The following is a 15,619-nucleotide window of genomic DNA, read 5'->3' on the forward strand; positions in this document are numbered from 1 at the left end:
TTGCCTATGTTGCGGTTTCATTGCTGGTTCTATGGTTATCATCACTTCCTTTCAATGCTCAATGAGGTGGAGTCTCACGACATTTACCATCATGAACCCTGAGGAAATTTGGTTTGACCTCCGAATTGTACCAAGTTTGGCACGTTCAACGTAGGAAGTGAAGTCCAACAAAGCCTTATTTCAGAATCTTCACTTCCTGAGTGCAAACTGCTGGCAGAAGAAGCCCAAGACAGGCTGCCACTGATGTAAAAATAGAAGCTTTTGCATTTATCTTTCTTTGAGCTATTTTTATTTTGACATTTCTTTGTTTCTTGTGGTCACGGTGCTGAAAACTGCGGAAATTGTCTAGACTAGTTTTTTTCTTAATGTTGTTTTTACTTGCTTATCTGTTTCAACTTGTTTTGCTAAATTTTCGTTAACGCTTTGATTATAACCAGGGTGTTTATTTAGCTGAAGCGCAAACAAGGACAATGCGTTAATTGGATGCAGGCAAACAGTTATTTCTGCAATTTCAAAACATATTGGATCATTATGTTTTCTTACTTTAACACTTTTTTGTGTATATTTTGTTCATATGGACTGAACTTTTCACAGTACCATGTTGGACACGCTCGACATCCATTGCTTTCCGTCCCCTAGGGGGGGGGGGGGGGGGTTGCCCACATATGTCGTCCTCTCCAAGGTTCTCATAGTCATCATTGTCACCGACGTCCCACTGGATGTGAGTTTTCCTTGCCCTTATGTGGGCCTACCGAGGATGTCGTAGTGGTTTGTGTTGTGGTTTTTGCAGCCCTTTGAGACACTAGTGATTTAGGGCTAAATAAATGAACATTGATTGATTGATTGATAACAATATACTTGGTCATATATGGGTGAACCACTCATCTTACTCTGTTCCTGTGCCTTACATACCACAGTCTCCACTTTTTTTTAACTTGTCCTGTCCAACTACGCTGGCAAATCATATAGTTGATGTAAGTAGATGCCCATATCTGCTGTACAGGTTTAATTTACAAAAGAGAGAGCAGGAGGGGACAAAAAAGGAGAAAAGAATCAATCAATCAATGTTTATTTATATAGCCCTAAATCACAAGTGTCTCAAAGGGCTGCACAAGACACAACGACAACCGCGGATCAGCGCCCCCATAAGGGCAAGGAAAAACTCACAACCCAGTGGGACATCGATGAGAATGACTATGAGAAACTTTGGAGAGGACTGCAAATGTGGGTAACCCCCCCCCCCCCCCCCCAGGGGAGACCGGTGCAATGGACGTCGAGTGGGTCTGACATAATATTGTGAATGTCCAGTCCATAGTGGCTCTGACATAATAGTGAGAGTCCAGTCCGTAATGTGGCCAGCAGGAGACTCTCCCGAGCGGAGACGGGTCAGCAGCGCAGAGATGTCCCCAACCGATGCACAGGAGAGCGGTCCACCCCTCCAGCCCCCCGACCCCCACGAGGGAGAGAGGGACTGAGAAGAAAAGAAAAGAAACGGGAGATTAACTGGTCTACAAAGGGGGTCTATTTAAAGGCTAAGGTATACAAATGAGTTTTAAGATGGGACTTAAAACTAGAAGACAGAGGGGGAGAATGTGGTGACAAGAGGGGGATATGACAGAAAGAGATAACAACATTAGCAAATACGATGTGAACAAATATGACACCAAAAATGCAGTAAATCTTAATACTATAAAAATGACTGTAAACATTATTGCATTACAACCGGAAGAATAAAAATACCAATGAAAATAACACTATTGATGATGAATAATAATAATTACCTTTACTATCAACATTACAATCGTTTTAAATGCCACAATACAATAGTGAAATGAACACTTGACATACAAAAGAAAGCATGTAAGGGGCGGGGAGCTCATTTTATTACCTTATACATTGTTATGGTAAAACAAGGTTAAGCTTAAGCAGTATCGTGTTTCCCTCAGGGGGTGGGGATACATCCTTTCTATGTTTGATGAAATGTAATATATGTATGTATATGTGCATGTGTATGTAAAAGTTAAAGTTAAAGTACCAATGACTGTCACAGACAATCTTGGTGTGGCGGAATTATTCTCTGCATTTGACCCATCACCCTTGATCACCCCCTGGGAGGTGAGGGGAGCAGTGGGCAGCAGCGGTGCCGCGCCCGGGAATCATTTTTGTTGATTTAACTCCCAATTCCAACCCTTTATGCTGAGTGCTAAGCAGCGAGGTAATGAGTCCCATTTTTATAGTCTTTGGTATGACTTGGCTGGGGTTTGAACTCACAACCTACCGATCTCAGGGCGGACACTCTAACCACTAGGCCACTGAGTAGGTTGTACAGTACGTATGTATGTTTGTATAGTGAATGTGATATCAATGTTGTTGTGTATCATTATTCTTGTTGTGTGTATCATTATTACTGTTGTGTGTATCATGATGTTGTTGTGTGTAACATTATTGTTGTATATAAATGGTCCATTTCCTTCCAGCCCTCAGTCTCCTCTTGAATAAATTCCCATAGCCATCATTATTTTGCTGAGAAGCAAACGCAGGACACAATCATTGAACTCCATTATTGTTATTTTTTACGTGTCTTGTTCCGACTGATAGGGTCCGTGCTGCACATTCTTGCCAACCCTCCCGGATTATCCGGGAGACTCCCGAAATTCAGTGCCTCTCCCTAAAACCTCCTGGGACAAATTTTCTCCCGAAAATCTCCTGAAATTCAGGCGGAACTGGAGGCCACGCCCCCTCCAGCTCCATGAGAACCTGACTCAGCAATTTGTGACCCTCTTAAACAGAACAATACTGCCATCTTTTGTACATAGAATAGAATAGAATGTAAATATATTCTACATATATTCTACATTTAAGTGCAGTCAAGGAACATGCATTAGGGAGTCTGTTCTGAAGCCCACAGTAAAGAGACGTAACTTCATCACGTCGCCTGGTTATTGACTCCAACCCAATATATTACACCGTCGACGAGCAAAATGAGGAAATACGCTTGCAAGTTCCAGAACGATTGGAAACAAGAATTTCAGTTTATCCAGGAGAGTTCGAAGGGGAAAGGGGTATGTTGCCTGTAAATTTTGTAGAACAGACTTCTCCATTGAACACGGTGGCCGAACGGATATACTCAGCCATGAACGGTCAGCGAAGCACAAAGCGTCTGCAGCGCAGCATCGTTCACAACCCAGTATTATGGGCCACCTCGCAAAATGGAGACTCGATGGTGTATCTTATGCTGAGACAAAGATGGCTATGCTGATAGCTGGAAGCAACATCCCGTTCTCATTTGCGGATGTCTACAACAAACCCTTGATAAATGTTCCCGGATTCGGAGATCGCTCGCCAATACGCAAATGGCAGAACAAAGGTTACTCAAATAATGAAAAGTAATTGTTGTTGTTGTTTTCTTAGTAACCAGCAAGCACGGTACAGTTAGTAGAAAAACTGTGTTTTTATTACTGTGTATTTGATAGGTGCCGTCGGAAATTCTACTATTTATTTCATCTATATATATATATATATATATATATATATGATAAAATAAATATATATAGCTAGAATTCACTGAAAGTCAAGTATTTCATACTTATATATATATATATATGAAATATATATGAAATACTCGAGCTGGTGAATTACACTCCTCCCCTCTTAACCACGCCCCCAACCATGCCTCCACCCCACCCCCGACCACTCCCCACCTCCCGCAATCGGAGGTCTTAAGGTTGGCAAGTATGGTGCTGCATGTTTTTTGACGTTTACTTTTGGTACTATTTGGTGAGTTAACTTGCGATAAAATACATTCATATACAGTGGTGCCTCAGTTTTTGTTTTTAATCTCTTCCAAGAAGTCAGACGAAAAGCTCTTGAACACTCTGCCCATCCATGTCGGAACTGCTCCCACAGTGGAGCGTTTTAAGTCTCGTCTTAAGACCCACTTTTATTCCCTGGCTTTTAACACTATGTGAGTTGTGTAGCAATCTTTGGTTATGAATTTGTATTTCTATTTATTGTTTTCTTTTAAATTGGTTTCATCCTTTGAAATCGTTTTTAATCATATTTATTTTAACATTGTTTTTATATTGGTTTTATATTTATTTATGTTGTTTTTATTCAGTCATTGGTGAAGCTAAATTTAGTATTTGAATCTTGTTTTTTATATTTGTGTGCATTCCTTTGAAAACATTTTTGTTGTTTAAATGTTCTATGTAAAGAAAGTGGATTTGATAAAGTGGATTGTTTAGGATTGGACTAAAAATCTAATCATACAAGAACTGCATATATTTTCCCCATAAAAATATAACATACCAACTTATGAGCCAATTTGGTTCTGTGACAGAGCCCTTAACTCAGCAGTGTCAAACTCAAGGCCCAGGGGCCAGAAATGGGTCGCTGCAATATTCTATGTGGCCCACCACAAATTTTAGATAGTTCGCCACGTCATTTCATGTGTTCCGCCCAATAATTTAGTGTGGACTGTCACGTCATAAAGCACGGTCTGCCACATCATTTAATGTGGTCTGGTACATCATTTATTGTAGTCTGACACATGATTCAAAGTGGTCTACCACATGATTTAATGTAGTCTGCCACGTAATGTTATGTGGCCCTCAAAGCAGCTATAATTGTAATGTGGCCCTCAATAAAAAAAAGTTTGACACCCCTCCCTTCACTCAAAACACTTGTAACTCAAACAAACAAATTAATTTAACTGGTGTTTGCTACCCCCAAAACAGCACAATTTTATCATATGACATAATTTTTTCGCACAAAATACTATTGTAAAAAATACAATACAATAGAATGTACCAACAACTGCATTAGTTGTATAAAGTAATTTAATAACAATATACATCATTTACCTTGAAGAGTGGTCTTCTACAGTATCTACTTTTGACTGCTTCTCTATCAAACACACCATAAGCAATGTTTTATTATTTTCATTGACAAAGTTACACTGTTTAATATTATTTTCACATTCTTGGCATTCTCAATCTGGCTCAATGTGGTGAAGAATAGCCGTGATGGTCTCAGACTGTTTCACACTCCGTCATGTTTTTGATTATTTATTTTTCTAATTCAATGAATATCATCCACTTCTTCTAAGCACTTTTCTTCACACTCACTCTCTTCCTCTGCATGATGGAAAAACAAAGTCCAATAATGTCAGCGAGTTAGACCAAATGTTTAGGGCGGATCTCACAGGGTTCCTTGTGACATTTGCTACGCTAACTAATGGCGGCGATGTTGGCATACAACTTAAAGAATAACAATTAGTCGAGAGACTGATCTTATCTCAAAACACTCTTTCGTTGAAATATCACTGTAAATCCAATTAATCTATTCTAGGTACACACAAAACACATTTTCTAAAGAATGATTATACAAAAAATATGAAAAACATACAACAATGAATGAAACGCACAAATTAACATTTAACATTACTTTTGCTTTTATTAAAGAATGCTGAATTCCCTTCCATCATACTTTTTCAGAAATGATTTCTTAATTTCAATAATGTTTGTTACCTTTTTTATCAAAGTGCTGGCACTTCAATTTTTCTATGACCCCCTTCAGAGCTTATTTTGCAGTCATACTCAATACAAGTATAGAGATTGAGTCACCAACGCAAACTGACTAGTTTGTTAAATGCAACGTTTGGCTCTAAGATAACAGATAAAAAAGATAACTGAAAAACAGTGTCAAACATAATCATAAGAAAAGTGAGGCACAAAAAGACCGAGGTACTTCGAGTATGTATTTTTCAATGAATGTGTTGGTAAGTTGTCCTGGGTTTAGTCCCGGGCTCGGGATCTTTCTGTCTGGAGTTTGCATGTTCTCACCGTGACTGCGTGGGTTCCCTCCGGGTACTCCGGCTTCCTCCCACCTCCAAAGACATGCACATGGGGATAGGTTGATTGGCAACACTAAATTGGCCCTAGTGTGTGAATTTGAGTGTGAATGTTGTGTGTCTATCTGTGCTGGCCCTGCGATGAGAAGGTGACTTGTCCAGGGTGTACGCCGCCTTCCATCCGAATGCAGCTGAGATAGGCTCAAGCGACCCCGAACGGGACCAGCGGTAAAAAATGGATGGATTGATGGGTTTGTGACTCAAGTCACTTAGCTATGTGTAGAATTTCATACTCAATTATTTTAGAGCAGTGGTTCTCAAACTGTGTTCACCAAGCACCACGTCCGAAAACATTTGGCCTTTCCAAATACCAGCACAATGACGAACATTAAAATACAATTGCGTAGTAGGCCTAAATATTCATTAAAAACAAGGCAGATGTGTTATTTAACAAGTATAGTTAGTATTTTGGCCATTGTAACATCACACACATTCTGAACAGTAACACTGCGTTTGAATATTTACTTATTCTTTGGCACACACCTAGATAGAGCCCGCCTACCACCATTTGACAATCCCTGCTTTGGAGAATGTTTAATTTTGGATCAGAATCCGTTACTTTGTAGTAAAGTATGCACATTTCTTCAATAATCGAATTAAAGAGCATCACTATCACCATACCGCACATAATTTACATGCATTGTTCTTGTGTAACTACATGCATGCACGGTCTACACACACCTCATATTCAGTACAGACAGTGGTTTGTTTTGTCACATGCGTGAGTTAAATGCCTACTGAAACCCACTACTACCCACCACGCAGTCTGATAGTTTATATATCAATGATGAAATATTAACATTGCAACACATGCCAATACGGTCTTTTTAGTTCACTAAATTGCAATTTTAAATTTCCCAGGAGTTTTTTCTTGAAAACATCACGTAATGATGATGTGTACGCTTGACGTCACGGGCTGTTAGGAAATATGAGCGCTGCACACACACACAGCTAAAAGTCGTCTGATTTATCCGCATAATTACACAGTATTTTGGACATCTGTGTTTCTGAATCTTTTCCAATTTGTTCAATTAATATTGGAGAAGTCAAATTACAAAGATGGAGTTGGGAAGCTTTAGCCTTTAGCCACACAAACACACGGTGATTCCTTGTTTAAAATTCACGGACGGGAAACTTTACTATGGATAACAGCGAACATGGATCCCGACCGAATGTAAACCAGCAGGTTTCGGTGAGAAAATTGTGGTAAAAAGTCGCTTCTTACCGGAGATCAGCTGAGCTTGTGCTGCCCATAAAGCTGCCGTCGACTTCCCTGAGACACTGCGCGTCAACACACCCGTGGACACACACCTCCGACTGTCAGGTACTGTTAAACTCACTAAAACATTACCAATAAAATAGAAAGATAAGGGATTTCCCAGAATTATCCTAGTAAATGTCTCTAAAAATATCTGAATCCGTCCCAACGCAATCGCGTTTTTTTTTTTTTAACTTGTTATTTATTTATTTTTTTTTTTTTCTAGTCCGTCGCTATCAATATCCTCAAACACAAATCTTTCATCCTTGCTCAAATTAATGGGGAAATTGTCGTTTTCTCGGTCCGAATAGCACTTTTTGCTGGAGGCTCCCATTAAAAACAATGTGAATATGTGAGGAGCCATCAAACATGTGACGTCATCGTCTGCGACTTCCGGGAGAGGCAGGGCTTTTCTGTTAGCAAGCAAAAGTTGCGAACTTTATCATGGATGTTCTCTACTAAATCCTTTCAGCAAAAATATGGCAATATCGCGAAATGATCAAGTATGACACATAGAATGGACCTGCTATCCCCGTTTAGATAAGAAAATCTCATTTCAGTAGGCCTTTAACGTAAACGATGACCCAAATGTATCCCAACTTGCAACCCGACAGCCAATGTAAAACATGCAGCATAATGGAGGCTTTGTCTCTTCTGGTGGACTTTATCAGGTCAGGGAAGTAGGACACTTTCTGCAAAAAGAGGACAAGCAGGAGGGGATTTTTGATGCACCTCAGTTTGAAGTCGCTATAAAGGCATAGCAACTGTCATTTTTTGACATCCTTAACAGCTAGAATCATATTAGTCAGCGAAGCATCCACATGATATCGTGAATGGGGAGAGTTTGTGTGTAAGGGGGATTGTGGGGGGGGTGCATCTTGGCCATCCCCTGATTGACCCTCGTTCACCCCGGTTCACTCACTCCCACCCTGTGAGTGAGTCTTCTCTTAACCGTGCGTGCAGCTGTCAGCTGGCAAGTGTTTGTGTGAGTGTGTGTTCTACATGTACAGTAAGGATGTGTGTCACTTTTCATTACTGGACATGACAGCTCATTTGTGCCACGCCGCAGCCTATATGTGCAGTGTATGCAGTGACAATGGATTGTTTGCTGTCATAGCTTCAGGTGATCGTGTGCTGGGGAGAAAAGCAGATTGCAATTCCACCTGTTTCTGTTAGCTTGACGTCAACTTGATAATGCCCCTGGTGACAACATCTGCTGGCCACATGAGAGAGTTGTTAGCTGGGTCCACTGAGGGACAATTGGCTGCTTACTGCCTCTGTGTACCCTTTTTTTTTTTTTTTCTTAAAACACGTACACACAATGTTGCATAAGTTGTGCAAGTCAAAATGTGTCTGCTGAGAATGCACACTAAGACATATGTGTCCCTTTTCTTCTCTCCTGTGTAGCTTCGGCTCCAAAGTTAAAACCAATGAAGAATCCATCAATACTAGACGAGGGAAGCAAGCTCACAGTCAAGTGTGAGGCCACAGGGAACCCTCTCCCCACCTACCGCTGGTTCAAAGACGGCATCGAGCTCAAAGGCAAAAGAATTAGGATAAAGAACAGCCAGTGAGTATAAACCGTTTATTAACATTGAGAACATATTCTGTCCCCACAAAATCATCACCTTTCTTTTTTTGACATAGGTCACATTACTATGAGTAGTGTTTTGCCTGAAATAGTGCTACATTGATCTTACTTATTCTGCTATGTGTTTATTTATGTGTCCATTATCATTCATCCATCCATTTCTACTGCTTATTCCCTTTTGGGGTTGCGGGGGGCGCTGGTGCCTATCTCACCTACAATCGGGCGGAAGGCGGTGTACACCCTGGACAAGTCGCCGCCTCATCGCAGGGCCAACACATATAGACAGACAACATTCACACTCACATTCACATACTAGGGCCAATTTAGTGTTACCAATTAACCTATCCCCAGGTGCATGTCTTTGGAAGTGGGAGGGAGCCCACTTTTACCTTCTTGAATTTTAACATTTTTGTCATAATATTGTTTCAAATGTGTTCTCATACTTATTTAACTTTCTGGATACTAAATATTGGCCTTTTTTTTTGCAACAGTGCAACTTAAATCTTATGAAAAAAATATTTTAAATAATATTAGTTTTTTTCTTGTAAACTTTCTTTTTTTAATTTTCATAAATCGTCATACTGTATTTTTTGTTATTTTCTCATTTGTTTTGGAAAATCAAGACATTTTAGGATATTTTATTGATATTTTTCTTTTTATAAATGAAATCATGTTCCCTTCTTTTATTCTTATAAAATATTATTATTTAAACAATACTCCATTCATCCATTTTCTAACGCTTATTCCCTTTTGGGGCCGCGGGGGGCGCTGGCGCCTATCTCAGCTACAATCGGGCGGAAGGCTGCGTACACCCTGGACAAGTCGCCATCTCATCGCAGGGTCAACACAGATAGACAGACAACATTCACACTCACATTCACACACTAGGGCCAATTGAGTGTTGCCAATCAACCTATCCCCAGGTGCATGTCTTTGGAAGTGGGAGGAAGCCGGAGTACCCGGAGGGAACCCACGCAGTCACGGGGAGAACATACAAACTCCACACAGAAAGATCCCGAGCCTGGGATTGAACCCAGGACTGCAGGACCTTCGTGTTGTGAGGCAGACGCACTAACCCCTCTCCCATTGTGAAGCCTGTGTATATTATCATGATTGTTATAAATATTATCATCATTATTATTGTTATTTTTATTGTTAGAAGTTTCATGTTTTGGAAAAAAAAACTACAAACATAATAATAATGGTAATAATGATAATGATGATCCATACATCCATCCATTTTCTACCGCTTATTCCCTTTTGGGGTCGCGGGGGGCGCTGGCGCCTATCTCAGCTACAATCGGGCGGAAGGCGGGGTACACCCTGGACAAGTCGCCACCTCATCGCAGGGCCAACACAGATAGACAGACAACATTCACACTCACATTCACACACTAGGGCCAATTTAGTGTTGCCAATCAACCTATCCCCAGGTGCATGTCTTTGGAAGTGGGAGGAAGCCGGAGTACCCGGAGGGAACCCACACAATAACAGTTATTATAATCATTATTATTACTGTTTTGCAGGAAAAGTAGATGTTGTACCTATTATTTGTATGTTTTAAAATAAATGGTACATTTAATGGTATTTTGTCTAAAATTGTGCTACATAAATCTTTGAATCTTAATTAAAAAGTAACATTTATGTACATCTGCGATGAGCTGGTGACTTGTCCAGGGTGTACACCGCGGTAGAAAATGGATGGATGGCATTTATGTGCATTTATGTGTTTTATATTATTATTATTATTGTTATTTTTTTGTTAAAATATATTATTATCATTATTATTATTATTGACTGTGATTATAATAATAATAAGAAGAATACTATTTAGTATTACGTATATGAAAATATAAAGTAATAATGAAACACTAATTAAGACCGTTTTTATTATTATTATTATTACAAAATTTTGGACATGTATTATTTTATGAACATATCATTTGATAATATTGTAGTTATTATTATTATTTTTATTATTATTATTTTATGAAACTATTACTTGATAACTATTGCACTATTGCTATTATTATGTCATTAGTTTATTTACAACATGTACACTTGTATACATATGTTAAAAAATCCAAAAAACAACAACAATACGTATTCATTTGATCAACTTATATACAAAATATAGAATTCTGGAGTATATTTTATGGCGTTTACTTCTCTCCCCAGACTTTGTTTACCTAAGGATCTATCCATTCATCCATTTTCTACTGCTTGTATTGCCCTTTTGGAATAGCCGAGGGTGCTGGAGCCTATCTCACCTGAATTCGGGCGGTAGGCGGAGTACACCCTGGACAAGTCGCCACCTCATCGCAGGGCCAACACAGATAGACAGACAACATTCACACTCACATTCACACACTAAGGACCAATTAGTGTTGCCAATCAACCTATCCCCAGGTGCATGTCTTTGGAGGTGGGAGGAAGCCGGAGAACCTGGAGGGAACCCACGCAGTCTCGGGGAGAACATTCAAACTCCACACAGAGAGACCCCGAGCCCGGTGATCAAACACTCGACCTTTGTATTGTGAGGCACATGCGCTAACCCCTGTTTCAGCCGTGCTGCCCCCCCTAAAGAAATACAAATGTAAAAGTTAGCATAGGAGGTTTTCTTAACTTTCTCAAGCTGCCACATCACCCTTTAGTCTCCTGGCGCCTCACAAGTGAGACACACTAAATAGGTCTTCATCATCTAGAACAGTGTTTTTCAACTGCTGTGCCGCAGCACATTAGTGTACCAGGAGATATCGTTTGGTGTGCCGTGGCAAATTATGTAATTTCACCTAATTGGGTTAAAAATATTTTTTGCAAACCAATAATTATAGTCTGTGCTGTCAAGAGCTCTGCAGAGTAACCATGTAATACTCTTCCATATCAGTAGGTGGCAGCAGGTAGCTAATTGCTTTTTGGATGTCAGGGACATGGTTTGTCGTAATCACAATATGCAGATGACAGAGGGAGGCAGCGTAAAGGTAAAAAGGTAACTAATGCTTAAACCAAAAATAAACAAAAGGCATTGAATCTTGGGGATGGCTATGCAAAATAAAACTAAAACTGAACTGGCTGCAAAGTAAACAAAAACAGAATGCTGGACGACAGCAAAGACTTATAGCGTGTGGAGCAGATGGCTTCCACAAAGTACATCCTCACGTGACATGACAATCAACAAGAAAATAGGAGCGCAAGAGAAAAACTAAAACACTACACACAGGAAAATACCAAACATCTCTAATTAGTCACGGCGTGATGTGACAGGTCGTGACAGTACACCTACTTGGAAACAAGAGCTATAGTGATGCATGGTATGGTTGGAATTCATATAGAACAATTGCGAGAACAACTTTTTATTGTCAATATCGGCTGCTGAGTTTCATTTTTTTTCAATGTTTTCTGCTAGTGGTGTGCCACTGGATTTTTCTGAATGAAAAAAAATGTGCCTTGGCTCAAAAAAGGTAGAAACACCATCAAGTCAATGTCGCAGCACTGAGCCCTGCTCTTTGAACAAATCATGCTCCTATTCCATTCTGTGTTTGCACGGCTAATAATAACAATGATGTAATTAATATGATAGGAGCAGGTGAATTAGGTACAAGAAAAAGTCACTGAGATACGTTGAACTGCTTCTTCAACCTAATTAAAAGCAGTACTTTTTTTTTTTTTTTTTTTTAAAGCTGACAAAGATGGAAGATATTTTGGAGCCTTAATAATGACCTCCATGTGCTGTGTTAAGTATTATTCTATGCACTCCCTAATCAGCACCTGTTTCTTCCTATCAAAGTAGAGGCCCGTTGCCATGCGGCCTCTTGTCCTGTTGTCTGCCAGGCCGCGTTTCCATGTCGCTTCCTCCCTGTCCAGATTCCCCTGACTCAGCTGTGCGACTGTTGTCTCCCACAGGAAAAACTCCAGACTGCAGATCAACAGAGCGAAACTGGGGGATTCTGGGAATTACACATGTGTGGTGGAAAACCTGCTGGGAAAGGACAACTCCACTGGCACTATAAACGTCCAAAGCAGTAAGTATTGGCATTGTTTCGGACTTTGTTCTCCTGCCAATCATAAGTGGGCATCACAAACACGGTAGTCGCTTTAACCCCTCGCAATACACCATCGAAAACACAGCTGAGATCTGTAAAAAAGTGTCCAACTTTGATTGAGCGTAGTTGCTGAAAAAGTCTTAATAACGGCTGATTGTTCAGTTTATGTAGTGGTGTGTGATGTTGCTATTGGCTGCACAAGTGGAGCGGATATAAGTCATGTGCTTTTTGCTTCTGTACAAGCAAGGATGTGTCGCTATCGGCTGTCTGAGTGGCAACAATGCACACCACAGCTTGTCTGCAGTGCTGACCGTAACTAGAAGGAAAGTCCACATTTCTCACAAAGGAATGCCAGCAGTGTCAAGTGTTCTTTCATTAGATCCTAAAAAATCTTTATCTAAATGCAGGAAACAAACATCTCCCCTGACCGAAACTGAAAACGTTAATAATATCCCGACCTTTTTAATTTTCATTTCATACATCCTGACTTAATTCTTGTGGAATTCCTTCAACTTCACTTAAAGCAAAAAAAAAAAAACACAAAGGCTTTTATAGCCCATGTAAAGTTGCAATGTTATGTGCAATATTTGTGATCTTCCAACCTTTTTTCTCCCAAAGACTGCAACTTTACTCTTGTTGTGGTGTTTTAAGGCAAATTTGTGTTTCTACTTGTAAAATCTTTATGAAGTTTATGATTTTTCTTGTAATTATCAAAATACTGCTATAATTGCCTTTTCCTAAAAATGTGCATCCTCTTGCCCCCCGAAAAATACAATCGTGTTCATGTAACGTTGCACCATTTTTTTTCTTCCAATAATTAAAGTTATTTCAGCTATTATTCTCATCACATATCTAGTTTATGTGTAAAAAGACTATTATTTAGTATTTTAGTAATTTCGTATCTTTATGATATTTTGCTGCTGGAAAATTGTTTTGAAATTTCAACTTTATTTACAAGTTTTTGTAAATTGATGTTTTTCATTTAAAAAAACGAGACTACTTTGAAAAATTTCAATACTAATCAAATTTTTATTTTTATTTTTCTAGAGATGTTTTCTCCAAAAATGTTTTCATTTCCAGACAAAATTATGACATTCTTTGTAAAATTGCAACATTATTCCCATGATATTGACAGTACACTTATTTTCCGTAATAATGCGACACTATTTTTGTGCTATCGTGACTTTTTTTTCTTTATTATACTATAAAAATATTCTGACTTCACTTGTTAAAAAAATATATTTGTACCATTTTTATCCTCATAACATTAATATGTGTTTTCCTTTAAAATATAGAAATATATCTATTTGGGTACTTTTTTTTTGGAAAACTCACAACTTGGTTAACATACTTTGTTCTTAATTCATTGCACTTTTTTTTTGTAAAATTACAGCCCTCTTCCTATAAAATAGAGGGAAAAAAGTTTTTGCAGCATTATGACATTATATTTTGCAAAATTTTAACTTTATGTCCATGGAAATGACAACCATACAACTTTATTCTAACTTTATCCTATATTCGTTAAAATTTATTCATCCCCTTAAACAATGTATTTTTATAAAATGATGGTCTTTTCCATTAAATATCCCTACTCTCCTACATTAAATGGGACTTCAGTCTTGTAATACTACAACTCTATCCTTGAAACATGGAAACGTTGTTTTTCTCCTGATGTTATTGCAGCATGATTATTTTCTTTTCAAGTTTCCCCCTTTGACCTGACTATAATAACATTTTTGGACTTTGCCGCTGTAGTAAAAGAGAGGAAGTGATGTTCTTATAATACAGTATGGTGTTTTGTATTTTTCCAAGCAAGCATGCGTGATGACATATCCGTGCTACTGCTGACAAAACATACTGATCGTGTTTTACTCTTTTTCAAGAGGAGATGGAATGAGCAAGTTCCTCTTTATGCACCACAGTGGAGATATCGTCACTCTCTTTGCTGACCTTGGCAGCGGGCTCATTTCTGTAGACATCCTTCTCTGACACGAGAGGCGAGCTGTGGCCGCCGAGGAGGAGAAAAAAAGGAAGCGAATGGAGTCTAGCCGTCACTCAGTGCCCTTGTATGCTCACTGAGGCGCAGAGCTCGCTCCTTCTTCGCTCTTTTTATCCGACCTGTTATTGTTTACAGTCGGCAGCGCCACTGCAGTAGCAGATCTTTGCAAATAATGAAAAGGCTCTCCGTGCCAAAAAAACAACATGCGGGTTTCATTGCCAGCAAACAGATAAGAAGCCAACAACATCCAGTTGAGATTTTCATCGAGATGACGTGCCTTCTGCTGACACGGAAACATTACACAGATTTGTATGCAACATTCAAGGATAGCTTCCATGTTTAATTGCGAACATCGAAATCAAATATCGCGGTTTAGAGATGACAAGGTCCGTGGCAGTCCCCGGCGGTAGAGCACCTGTTTACCGAAATGTCTTCTGAAGTTAAAGCTACATGCGAAGGTGAAACTATATATACAGTACAGGCCTAAAGTCTGGACATTTTCATGGACTCTTTATTTTCATGACTATTTACATTGTAGATAGTCACTGAAGGCATCAAGACTATGAATGAACACATGTGGAGTTATCTACTTAACAAAAACAGGTGAAATAACTGAAAACATTTTTTATATTCTAGTTTCTTCTAAAAAGCCACTCTTTGCTCTGATTACAGCTTTGCACACTCTTGGCATTCTCTCGATGAGCTTCAAGGGGTAGTCACCTAAAATGGTTTTCAATTCACAGGTGTCATAGTTTTGATGCCTTCAGTCACAGTCTGCAATGTAAATAGTCATGGAAATACAGAAAATGCATTGAAA

General features: G+C 39.1%; 1 protein-coding gene across 7 annotated transcripts in view; it reads left to right on the plus strand.

Moving 5' to 3' along the window:
- nrg2a (neuregulin 2a) overlaps positions 1 to 15,619 on the plus strand; it is a 273,699-nt gene that overhangs the window by 132,009 nt on the left and 126,071 nt on the right. For all 7 annotated transcript variants that reach the window (XM_061898504.1, XM_061898501.1, XM_061898505.1 and 4 more), the window contains exons 2-3: positions 8,577 to 8,739; positions 12,664 to 12,782. In XM_061898504.1, coding sequence (XP_061754488.1) covers positions 8,577 to 8,739; positions 12,664 to 12,782 — 282 coding nt within the window. The remainder of the gene's footprint in view (positions 1 to 8,576; positions 8,740 to 12,663; positions 12,783 to 15,619) is intronic.

This window comes from Nerophis ophidion, linkage group LG04 (assembly GCF_033978795.1).
Source record: "Nerophis ophidion isolate RoL-2023_Sa linkage group LG04, RoL_Noph_v1.0, whole genome shotgun sequence".
Taxonomy (NCBI): Eukaryota; Metazoa; Chordata; class Actinopteri; order Syngnathiformes; family Syngnathidae; genus Nerophis; species Nerophis ophidion.